Here is a 12,289-nt window from a genome sequence, read left to right as displayed (position 1 = left end):
TAGGTGAATGGCACTCAGACCAACCGAATACAGTTTAATCGCCATAGAGCCAAAGTCTTTAATCACACGAATAGGCTCCATGGCATAGCTATCTGGGTTACCACAGCTCACACAGGGCAAGTACCAAATAACCCCACTGTATTTAAAGGGCCAAAATGAGTGACATACACTCTGGTATGGCCGCATACTGTTTTTAAAGGGCCCAATCTCCCAGGGCCATAGTCCAAAGGCAGCAGGCGGGCAGCCAGGCTTCTCCAATGCAATGTGGCGAGATTGCTCTCGTCACAACTCTGTATAATGATACCGAGTATCTATACACTGATAATGAACACACCACTCTGTATAATGATACTGAGTATCTATACACTGATAATGAACACAGCGCTCTGTATAATGATACTGAGTATCTATACACTGATAATGAACACACCGCTCTGTATAATGATACTGAGTATCTATACACTGATAATGAACACAGCGCTCTGTATAATGATACTGAGTATCTATACACTGATAATGAACACAGTGCTCTGTATAATGATACTGAGTATCTATACACTGATAATGAACACAGCGCTCTGTATAATGATACTGAGTATCTATACACTGATAATGAACACAGCGCTCTGTATAATGATACTGAGTATCTATACACTGATAATGAACACAGCGCTCTGTATAATGATAATGAGTATCTATACACTGATAATGAACACACCGCTCTGTATAATGATGCTGAGTATCTATACACTGATAATGAACACAACACTCTGTATAATAATACTGAGTATCTATACGCTGATAATGAACACAGCGCTCTGTATAATGATACTGAGTATCTATACACTGATAATGAACACAGCGCTCTGTATAATGATACTGAGTATCTATACACTGATTATGAACACACCGCTCTGTATAATGATACTGAGTATCTATACGCTGATAATGAACACAGCGCTCTGTATAATGATACGGAGTATCTATACACTGATAATGAACACAGCGCTCTGCATAATGATACTGAGTATCTATACACTGATAATGAAAACAGCGCTCTGTATAATGATACTGAGTATCTATACACTGATAATGAACACAGTGCTCTGTATAATGATACTGAGTATCTATACACTGATAATGAACACACCGCTCTGTATAATGATCCTGAGTATCTATACACTGATAATGAACACAACACTCTGTATAATGATCCCGAGTATCTATACACTGATAATGAACACGCCGCTCTGTATAATGATACTGAGTATCTATACACTGATTATGAACACAGCGCTCTGTATAATGATACTGAGTATCTATACACTGATAATGAACACAGCGCTCTGTATAATGATACTGAGTATCTATACACTGATAATGAACACACGGCTCTGTATAATGATACTGAGTATCTATACACTGATAATGAACACACGGCTCTGTATAATGATACTGAGTATCTATACACTGATAATGAACACACCGCTCTGTATAATAATACTGAGTATCTATACACTGATAATGAACACGCTTCTCTGTATAATAATACAGAGTATCTATACACTGATAATGAACACACGGCTCTGTATAATGATACTGAGTATCTATACACTGATAATGAACACAGCGCTCTGTATAATGATACTGAGTATCTATATACTGATAATGAACACAGCGCTCTGTATAATGATACTGAGTATATATACGCTGATAATGAACACAACGCTTTGTATAATGATACTGAGTATCTATACATTGATAATGAACACAGCGCTCTGTATAATGATACTGAGTATCTATACATTGATAATGAACAGCGCTCTGTATAATGATACCGAGTATCTATACACTGATAATGAACACAGCGCTCTGTATAATGATACTGAGTATCTATACATTGATAATGAACACAGCGCTCTGTATAATGATACTGAGTATCTATACATTGATAATTAACACACCGCTCTGTATAATGATTATGAGTATCTATACATTGATAATGAACACACCGCTCTGTATAATGATATGGAGTATGTATACATTGATAATGAACACAGCGCTCTGTATAATGATCCTGAGTATCTATACACTGATAATGAACACAGCGCTCTGTATAATGATACTGAGTATCTATGCGCTGATAATGAACACAGCGCTCTGTATAATGATACTGAGTATCTATACACTGATAATGAACACAGCGCTCTGTATAATGATACGGAGTATCTATACACTGATAATGAACACCCCGCTCTGCATAATGATACTGAGTATCTATACATTGATAATGAACACACCGCTCTGTATAATGATTCTGAGTATCTATACATTGATAATGAACACACCGCTCTGTATAATGATACTGAGTATCTATACATTGATAATGAACACAGCGCTCTGTATAATGATTCTGAGTATCTATACACTGATAATGAACACACCGCTCTGTATAATGATACTGAGTATCTATACACTGATAATGAACACAGCGCTCTGTATAATGATACTGAGTATCTATACACTGATAATGAACACACCGCTCTGTATAATAATACTGAGTATCTATACACTGATAATGAACAGAGCGCTCTGTATAATAATACTGAGTATCTATACAATGATAATGAACACAGCGCTCTGTATAATGATACTGAGTATCTATACACTGATAATGAACACAGCGCTCTGTATAATGATACTGAGTATCTATACACTGATAATGAACACAGCGCTCTGTATAATGATACTGAGTATCTATACACTGATAATGAACACAGCGCTCTGTATAATGATACTGAGTATCTATACACTGATAATGAACACAGCGCTCTGTATAATGATACTGAGTATCTATACACTGATAATGAACACAGTGCTCTGTATAATGATACTGAGTATCTATACACTGATAATGAACACAACACTCTTGTAACGGACCGTTTCAGCATATGAGGGGTTAAAATCCGTTTAGGCGATAATCCCCTTTTCTCAGAAAGGCACAGCTACTGCAGAACATCAAAACTCACGAACTAGATACAGGCGAATGCATCAAACTCCCGAACTGCATACCAGGGAATAAGATAGCACTCCAAGCTGGAACCTCACGAATAGCTGCTAGCAGATGAATAGGAAAAGCAGACATCAGCTTACACTCCTAGCAGTCAATCTCCAACAGCATACAGTGAATCCCCCCAAGAACGAGACAAGGCTCCGTGTTGAGGGTCAAGCAGTGGTCTCAGGTGCTGGGGCACCCAGCCTGGTTTTTATTACATGAGTACACATACAGGCCACACCCAGGGGGAGGCATAAAATAACCAATGACATAGATGTTACCTCCCACACATCCCCTCCCCTTAGTGTGACACATAATCCCATTATGCATACAGTTCAAAATATACTTTTACACAACTTTCATAACTTTAAAACCATACATCACATTCACATAAAAAAACATATTCACAATCAATCCATTCGGGGGAACAACATACTCAAAAATTGCATGAATCAGACCAGGGGTTCAAAAGTTAGTAAAAGTATATTTTGGGCCCTGGCTTGCAGCATGGCAAAATCTGGCTCAAACAGAAGAAAAACATCCCCACAATGCATCCCGGTTTCCTCCCTTCTGCCCTGGAGATAATTGGAGAAGTAATCTGTGGCGAAACCAGCTTCGCCACTGTGAACTGGAGAGGCCTGGCTGCTAGCCTCCTGCCCTGCGACTACGGCCCATGGACATATTGCTCTATAAACACTATATTTGGGCATGTAATAATTTATATTGCTGCTACTGGCCCTTTAAAATCAGCGATGGACATATTGGGACTTTTGGGACTAATGTCCCTTTAAGACTTTGTAACATATCACAGTAATACTGTCTTAAATATTATGTAGGTATTTATGTGTTCAGTTAAACTGGGGATATGTAGAAATGTGTGTTTTATGTGTTAAATGTATCAGTATGTAATTTTATGTCTTTTACTGTCTTTTTGCAACCATGTGGTTAATGGAGTCTGACTCTAGTCCTAGATAATTGGATTACTTCTCCAATTATCTCCAGGGCAGAAGGGAGGAAGCCGGGATGCATTGTGGGGGATGTTTTACTTCTGTTTGGGCCAGATTGTGCCATGCTGCAAGCCAGGGCCCAAAAGATACTTTTAGTAACTTTTAAACCCCTGGTCGGATTCATGCCATTTTTTAATATGTTGTTCCCCTGAATGGATTGATTGTGGATATGTATTTTTTATGTGAATGTGATGTATGGTTTTAAAGTTATGAAAGTTGTGTAAAAGTATATTTTACTCTGTATGCATAATGGGATTATGTGTCACACTAAGGGGAGGGGATGTGTGGGTTGTACCATGTATCTGACTGGTTATTTTATGCCTCCCCCTGGGTGTGGCCTGTATGTGTGAGTTGGAAATAAAAGCCAGACTGGGTGTCCCAGTCTAGAGTTCTTGCTTAACCCTCAAAGCGATGTGTCGTCTCGGTCTTTGGGGGAATGGGATTGTATGCTGACTGCCAAGAGTGTAAGCCGATGTCTGCTTTTCTTGTTCAGCTGTTCCAGTGTTCGTGTGGTTCCAGTCGGGAGAATGGTGTTTGCAGTAGCTGCCTGTGCATCTGGAAAGGGGATTATCGCCTAAACTGGGTTTTATCCTCTTGTAAGTGAAACGGTCCGTTACAATTGGTGGCAAGCGGCGGGATCGTTCCTACAACCAGAGGGACAGCTACAGACAACACCATTTCTGGATTACAAATTGAGGGCAACGCTAGTATCCGTACAGCGACCCTATCTACAAAGGAAATCAGGAAAATGGAAGGAGACAGAGTCGCAGCTGCTGCAGCACCTCCGAGGGAGGAGGAGGAATCCGAGTTTGCCAGGGAATATAGGAGCAGGATGGCTCTATTCTCACCAGCCCGAGCGGAGCGGATGGCAGACCGGGTCTACAACGATGTACAGGCGTACCTCATGCTGCGAACGACGCAGAGGAACCAACAAGCTGCGGGATTGTTCCCACAGCCAGAAGGACAGCTACAGAACACCAATTCCTTGGAGTTACAAATTGAGGGCAACGTTAGCATTCGTGCAGCGCCCCTGGCAGCAGAGGTATCCAGCGACTTGGAGCAGACAAGTATGGAAGGCTCTGACGCTGAAGATGATTTTATGGCCAAGGTGAGGCAGCAAGTGGCCCAGTATGGGGGTTATATATCCATGGACACATTCCAGGGGATCTGGAACCAGGTCATGGCTGAGCAAAACTCAAAGATGGACGAAGAGTATGATGAGCAGGAAGAGTGGTACAGCAGCAGAGTAGAGGCTGCATCCGAGGAGGTTAGCCGCCCCCCCCCCCGAGGCGGCAGGAAGAACCCGAAGTAGGGGTCCTCATAGATTGGTCCTGTGAGGAACCACAACAGGCAGGTGGAGATGGGACCGAGGTCTCTCTACCGGCCCTACAGGGATGCTGGGCAGTCGGCCCAGATCCCCAGCGGCAGTGTGTAACCCAGGGAGCTGATGGTGTCGTCCATCCTCCCCAGCGGCAGAGTAAGTCCCAGGGAGCTAAAGGTGTCGTCCTTCCTCCCCAGCGGCAGATTGTATCTCAGAGAGCTGAAGGTGCCGTCCTTCCTCCCCAGCGGCAGTGTGTGTCCCAGGGGGATGAAGGTGTTGTCCTTCCTCCCCAGCGGCAGGCTGAGTTACAGGGGGCAGAGGTTGTTGTTCCTGCCCCCCAGCAGAAAAGTGATATGCCAGGAAGGCAGTGTGAAGTAAAGGGAGAGGAGAGCAGCGTCCTCCCTCCCCAGCGGCAGTGTGTGTCTCCGGGAGCTGATGGTGTCGTCCATCCTCCCCAGCGGCAGGCTGAGTTACAGGGGGCAGAGGTTGTTGTTCCTGCCCCCCAGCAGCAAAGTGATATGCCAAGAAGGCAGTGTGAAGGGAAGGGAGAGGAGAGCAGCGTCCTCCCTCCCCAGCGGCAGTGTGTGCCCCAGGGAGCAGAAGGTGCAGTCCTTCCCCCCCAGCGGCAGTGTGTGTCTCCGGGAGCTGATGGTGTCGTCCATCCTCCCCAGCAGCAGGCTGAGTTACAGGGGGCAGAGGTTGTTGTTCCTGCCCCCCAGCAACAAAGTGATGTGCCAGGAAGGCAGGGTGAGGTGAAGGGAGAGGAGAGCAGCGTCCTCCCTCCCCAGCGGCAGTGTGTACCTCAGGGAGCAGAAGGTGCAATCCTTCCTCCCCAGCGGCAGTGTGTACCCCAGGGAGCAGAAGGTGCCATCCTTTCTCCCCAGCAGCAGTTTGCCATCAAGAGAGAGGAACTTGTTACACCCTCTCTCCCACGGCAACCTAACCCACCAAGGGGAGATGTTAAGCCCCACAACTGTGCAGATGGGACCGTAGTCTCTGCACTTACAGCACAAGGGATAGGGACGGTCGGTCCTGTTCCCCAGCCTCAGTGTGATGGATCCAAAGGGGAGACAGTCGGTCTCCCCCTCCGGCAGTCGAGCTGTGCACCTAAAGGGGAGACAGCCAGTCTCCAACAACCAGGCGCCCACCAGACTACTCCCGTGGTAGTGCTGGCAACAGGACAGAGTACCGCTGGTCTCTGCCCCCTCAGCAACCCACCAAGGCAGCCTACCCGTCTCCCACCCAGCAGTGGTGAAACACCAGAACTTGGACAAAATCCTTCCTCACCCAGATGTAGTAACCGGTTAGTGTGGGTGGGCTGCTCTGTTATTTCTGTTTCGTGGGTGGGTTGCTGGACTAACCAGGGCACTGACCGGCAGAAAGTCAGGTACCCTGTTAGTCTAATTGGCAAAGGGGAGAAATGTGGCGAAACCAGCTTCGCCACTGTGAACTGGAGAGGCCTGGCTGCTAGCCTCCTGCCCTGCGACTACGGCCCATGGACATATTGCTCTATAAACACTATATTTGGGCATGTAATAATTTATATTGCTGCTACTGGCCCTTTAAAATCAGCGATGGACATATTGGGACTTTTGGGACTAATGTCCCTTTAAGACTTTGTAACATATCACAGTAATACTGTCTTAAATATTATGTAGGTATTTATGTGTTCAGTTAAACTGGGGATATGTAGAAATGTGTGTTTTATGTGTTAAATGTATCAGTATGTAATTTTATGTCTTTTACTGTCTTTTTGCAACCATGTGGTTAATGGAGTCTGACTCTAGTCCTAGATAATTGGATTACTTCTCCAATTATCTCCAGGGCAGAAGGGAGGAAGCCGGGATGCATTGTGGGGGATGTTTTACTTCTGTTTGGGCCAGATTGTGCCATGCTGCAAGCCAGGGCCCAAAAGATACTTTTAGTAACTTTTAAACCCCTGGTCGGATTCATGCCATTTTTTAATATGTTGTTCCCCTGAATGGATTGATTGTGGATATGTATTTTTATGTGAATGTGATGTATGGTTTTAAAGTTATGAAAGTTGTGTAAAAGTATATTTTACTCTGTATGCATAATGGGATTATGTGTCACACTAAGGGGAGGGGATGTGTGGGTTGTACCATGTATCTGACTGGTTATTTTATGCCTCCCCCTGGGTGTGGCCTGTATGTGTGAGTTGGAAATAGAAGCCAGACTGGGTGTCCCAGTCTAGAGTTCTTGCTTAACCCTCAAAGCGATGTGTCGTCTCGGTCTTTGGGGGAATGGGATTGTATGCTGACTGCCAAGAGTGTAAGCCGATGTCTGCTTTTCTTGTTCAGCTGTTCCAGTGTTCGTGTGGTTCCAGTCGGGAGAATGGTGTTTGCAGTAGCTGCCTGTGCATCTGGAAAGGGGATTATCGCCTAAACTGGGTTTTATCCTCTTGTAAGTGAAACGGTCCGTTACATAATCCAATTATCCAGGACTAGAGGCAGACTCCATTAACCACATGGTTGCAAAACGACATAAAACACTTTAAAATACATAAAGTCAAATTTTACACATAACACACAGACATTTCACATATCCCCAGATAGCTCAGGTCTGAGTGCACATTATTAGGTGAATGGCACTCAGACCAACCGAATACAGTTTAATCGCCATAGAGCCAAAGTCTTTAATCACACGAATAGGCTCCATGGCATAGCTATCTGGGTTACCACAGCTCACACAGGGCAAGTACCAAATAACCCCACTGTATTTAAAGGGCCAAAATGAGTGACATACACTCTGGTATGGCCGCATACTGTTTTTAAAGGGCCCAATCTCCCAGGGCCATAGTCCAAAGGCAGCAGGCGGGCAGCCAGGCTTCTCCAATGCAATGTGGCGAGATTGCTCTCGTCACAACTCTGTATAATGATACCGAGTATCTATACACTGATAATGAACACACCACTCTGTATAATGATACTGAGTATCTATACACTGATAATGAACACAGCGCTCTGTATAATGATACTGAGTATCTATACACTGATAATGAACACACCGCTCTGTATAATGATACTGAGTATCTATACACTGATAATGAACACAGCGCTCTGTATAATGATACTGAGTATCTATACACTGATAATGAACACAGTGCTCTGTATAATGATACTGAGTATCTATACACTGATAATGAACACAGCGCTCTGTATAATGATACTGAGTATCTATACACTGATAATGAACACAGCGCTCTGTATAATGATACTGAGTATCTATACACTGATAATGAACACAGCGCTCTGTATAATGATATGGAGTATCTATACACTGATAATGAACACACCGCTCTGTATAATGATGCTGAGTATCTATACACTGATAATGAACACAACACTCTGTATAATAATACTGAGTATCTATACGCTGATAATGAACACAGCGCTCTGTATAATGATACTGAGTATCTATACACTGATAATGAACACAGCGCTCTGTATAATGATACTGAGTATCTATACACTGATTATGAACACACCGCTCTGTATAATGATACTGAGTATCTATACGCTGATAATGAACACAGCGCTCTGTATAATGATACGGAGTATCTATACACTGATAATGAACACAGCGCTCTGCATAATGATACTGAGTATCTATACACTGATAATGAAAACAGCGCTCTGTATAATGATACTGAGTATCTATACACTGATAATGAACACAGTGCTCTGTATAATGATACTGAGTATCTATACACTGATAATGAACACACCGCTCTGTATAATGATCCTGAGTATCTATACACTGATAATGAACACAACACTCTGTATAATGATCCCGAGTATCTATACACTGATAATGAACACGCCGCTCTGTATAATGATACTGAGTATCTATACACTGATTATGAACACAGCGCTCTGTATAATGATACTGAGTATCTATACACTGATAATGAACACAGCGCTCTGTATAATGATACTGAGTATCTATACACTGATTATGAACACACCGCTCTGTATAATGATACTGAGTATCTATACACTGATAATGAACACAGCGCTCTGTATAATGATACTGAGTATCTATACACTGATAATGAACACACCGCTCTGTATAATGATACTGAGTATCTATACACTGATTATGAACACACCGCTCTGTATAATGATACTGAGTATCTATACACTGATAATGAACACACCGCTCTGTATAATGATGCTGAGTATCTATACACTGATAATGAACACAACACTCTGTATAATAATACTGATTATCTATACGCTGATAATGAACACAGCGCTCTGTATAATGATACTGAGTATCTATACACTGATAATGAACACAGCGCTCTGTATAATGATACTGAGTATCTATACACTGATTATGAACACACCGCTCTGTATAATGATACTGAGTATCTATACACTGATTATGAACACAGCGCTCTGTATAATGATACTGAGTATCTATACACTGATTATGAACACACCGCTCTGTATAATGATACTGAGTATCTATACACTGATAATGAACACAGCGCTCTGTATAATGATACTGAGTATCTATACACTGATAATGAACACACCGCTCTGTATAATGATACTGAGTATCTATACACTGATTATGAACACACCGCTCTGTATAATGATACTGAGTATCTATACACTGATAATGAACACAGCGCTCTGTATAATGATACATCTAGCAGCTGTCGGAAGGATAAATTAAAGCAATTTACATTGAAATAATACCTTCGATTCACCAAAGTGAGCTTTCTCTATGTGCTTAATATTTTCAGATAAAACACAGTAGTAATCGAAAGAAGAAACCGGAAAGGAAAGAAAAACCTCCACTAGCAGAAAAACCCCAACTCCATCATAATATGGTAATTTGTCTGACACTCTGTAATGGCATGGTGTAGCAGTGTATATATTGCATGGTGTAGCAGTGTATATATTGCATGGTGTAGCAGTGTATATATTGCATGGTGTAGCAGTGTATATATTGCATGGTGTAGCAGTGTTTATATTGCATGGTGTAATCGTGTATATATTGCATGGTGTAGCAGTGTATAAATTGCATGGTGTAGCAGTGTGTATATATTGCATGGTGTAGCAGTGTATATATTGCATGGTGTAGCAGTGTGTTTATATTGCATGGTGTAATCGTGTATATATTGCATGGTGTAGCAGTGTATAAATTGCATGGTGTAGCAGTGTGTATATATTGCATGGTGTAGCAGTGTATATATTGCATGGTGTAGCAGTGTATATATTGCATGGTGTAGCAGTGTATATATTGCATGGTGTAGCAGTGTATATATATTGCATGGTGTAGTAATGTATAAATTGCATGGTGTAGCAGTGTGTATATATTGCATGGTGTAGCAGTGTATATATTGCATGGTGTAGCAGTGTGTTTATATTGCATGGTGTAATCGTGTATATATTGCATGGTGTAGCAGTGTATAAATTGCATGGTGTAGCAGTGTGTATATATTGCATGGTGTAGCAGTGTATATATTGCATGGTGTAGCAGTGTATATATTGCATGGTGTAGCAGTGTATATATTGCATGGTGTAGCAGTGTATATATATTGCATGGTGTAGTAATGTATATATTGCATGGTGTAGCAGTGTGTATATATTGCATGGTGTAGCAGTGTGTATATATTGCATGGTTTAGCAGTGTATATATTGCATGGTGTAGCAGTGTATATATTGCATGGTGTAGCAGTGTGTATATTGCATGGTGTAGCAGTGTATATATTGCATGGTGTAGCAGTGTATATATTGCATGGTGTAGCAGTGTATATATTGCATGGTGTAGCAGTGTATATATTGCATGGTGTAGCAGTGTATATATTGCATGGTGTAGCAGTGTATATATTGCATGGTGTAGCAGTGTATATATTGCATGGTGTAGCAGTGTATATATTGCATGGTGTAGCAGTATATATATTGCATGGTGTAGCAGTGTACACATGGCATGGTGTAGCAGTGTATAAATTGCATGGTGTAATAGTGTATATATTGCATGGTGTAGCAGTGTATAAATTGCATGGTGTAGTAGTGTATAAATTGCATGGTGTAGTAGTGTATATATTGCATGGTGTAGCAGTGTATATATTGCATGGTGTAGCAGTGTATATATTGCATGGTGTAGCAGTGTATATATTGCATGGTGTAGCAGTGTATATATTGCATGGTGTAGCAGTGTATATATATTGCATGGTGTAGTAATGTATATATTGCATGGTGTAGCAGTGTATAAATTGCATGGTGTAGCAGTGTATAAATTGCATGGTGTAGCAGTGTATATATTGCAAGGTGTAGCAGTATATATATTGCATGGTGTAGTAGTGTATATATTGCATGGTGTAGCAGTGTATATATTGCATGGTGTAGTAGTGTATATATTGCATGGTGTAGCAGTGTATATATTGCATGGTGTAGCAGTGTATATATTGCATGGTGTAGCAGTGTATATATTGCATGGTGTAGCAGTGTATATATTGCATGGTGTAGCAGTGTATATATGGCATGGTGTAGCAGTGTATATATTGCATGGTGTAGCAGTGTATATATTGCATGGTGTAGCAGTGTATATATTGCATGGTGTAGCAGTGTATATTTTGCATGGTGTAGCAGTGTATATATTGCATGGTGTAGCAGTGTATATATTGCATGGTGTAGCAGTGTATATATTGCATGGTGTAGCAGTGTATATATTGCATGGTGTAGCAGTGTATATATTGCATGGTGTAGCAGTGTATATATTGCATGGTGTAGCAGCGTATATATTGCATGGTGTAGCAGCGTATATATTGCATGGTGTAGCAGCGTATATATTGCATGGTGTAGCAGTGTATATATTGCATGGTGTAGCAGTGTATATATATTGCATGGTGTAGCAGTGTATATATTG

At 41.8% G+C, this 12,289-nt stretch overlaps 1 protein-coding gene across 1 annotated transcript in view; it reads left to right on the top strand.

The window, feature by feature from the left end:
* The window catches only part of NFAM1 (NFAT activating protein with ITAM motif 1), a 66,067-nt gene that overhangs the window by 52,993 nt on the left and 785 nt on the right, over positions 1 to 12,289 (top strand). The window contains exon 6 of the mRNA XM_063449775.1: positions 10,161 to 10,247. Within this exon, the coding sequence (XP_063305845.1) occupies positions 10,161 to 10,247 (87 nt within the window). The remainder of the gene's footprint in view (positions 1 to 10,160; positions 10,248 to 12,289) is intronic.

This window comes from Pelobates fuscus, chromosome 3 (genome assembly GCF_036172605.1).
Source record: "Pelobates fuscus isolate aPelFus1 chromosome 3, aPelFus1.pri, whole genome shotgun sequence".
NCBI lineage: Eukaryota > Metazoa > Chordata > Amphibia > Anura > Pelobatidae > Pelobates > Pelobates fuscus.
The sequence above is the reverse complement of the archived record's forward strand: the minus strand, read 5'-3'. Positions and strand labels throughout refer to the sequence as shown.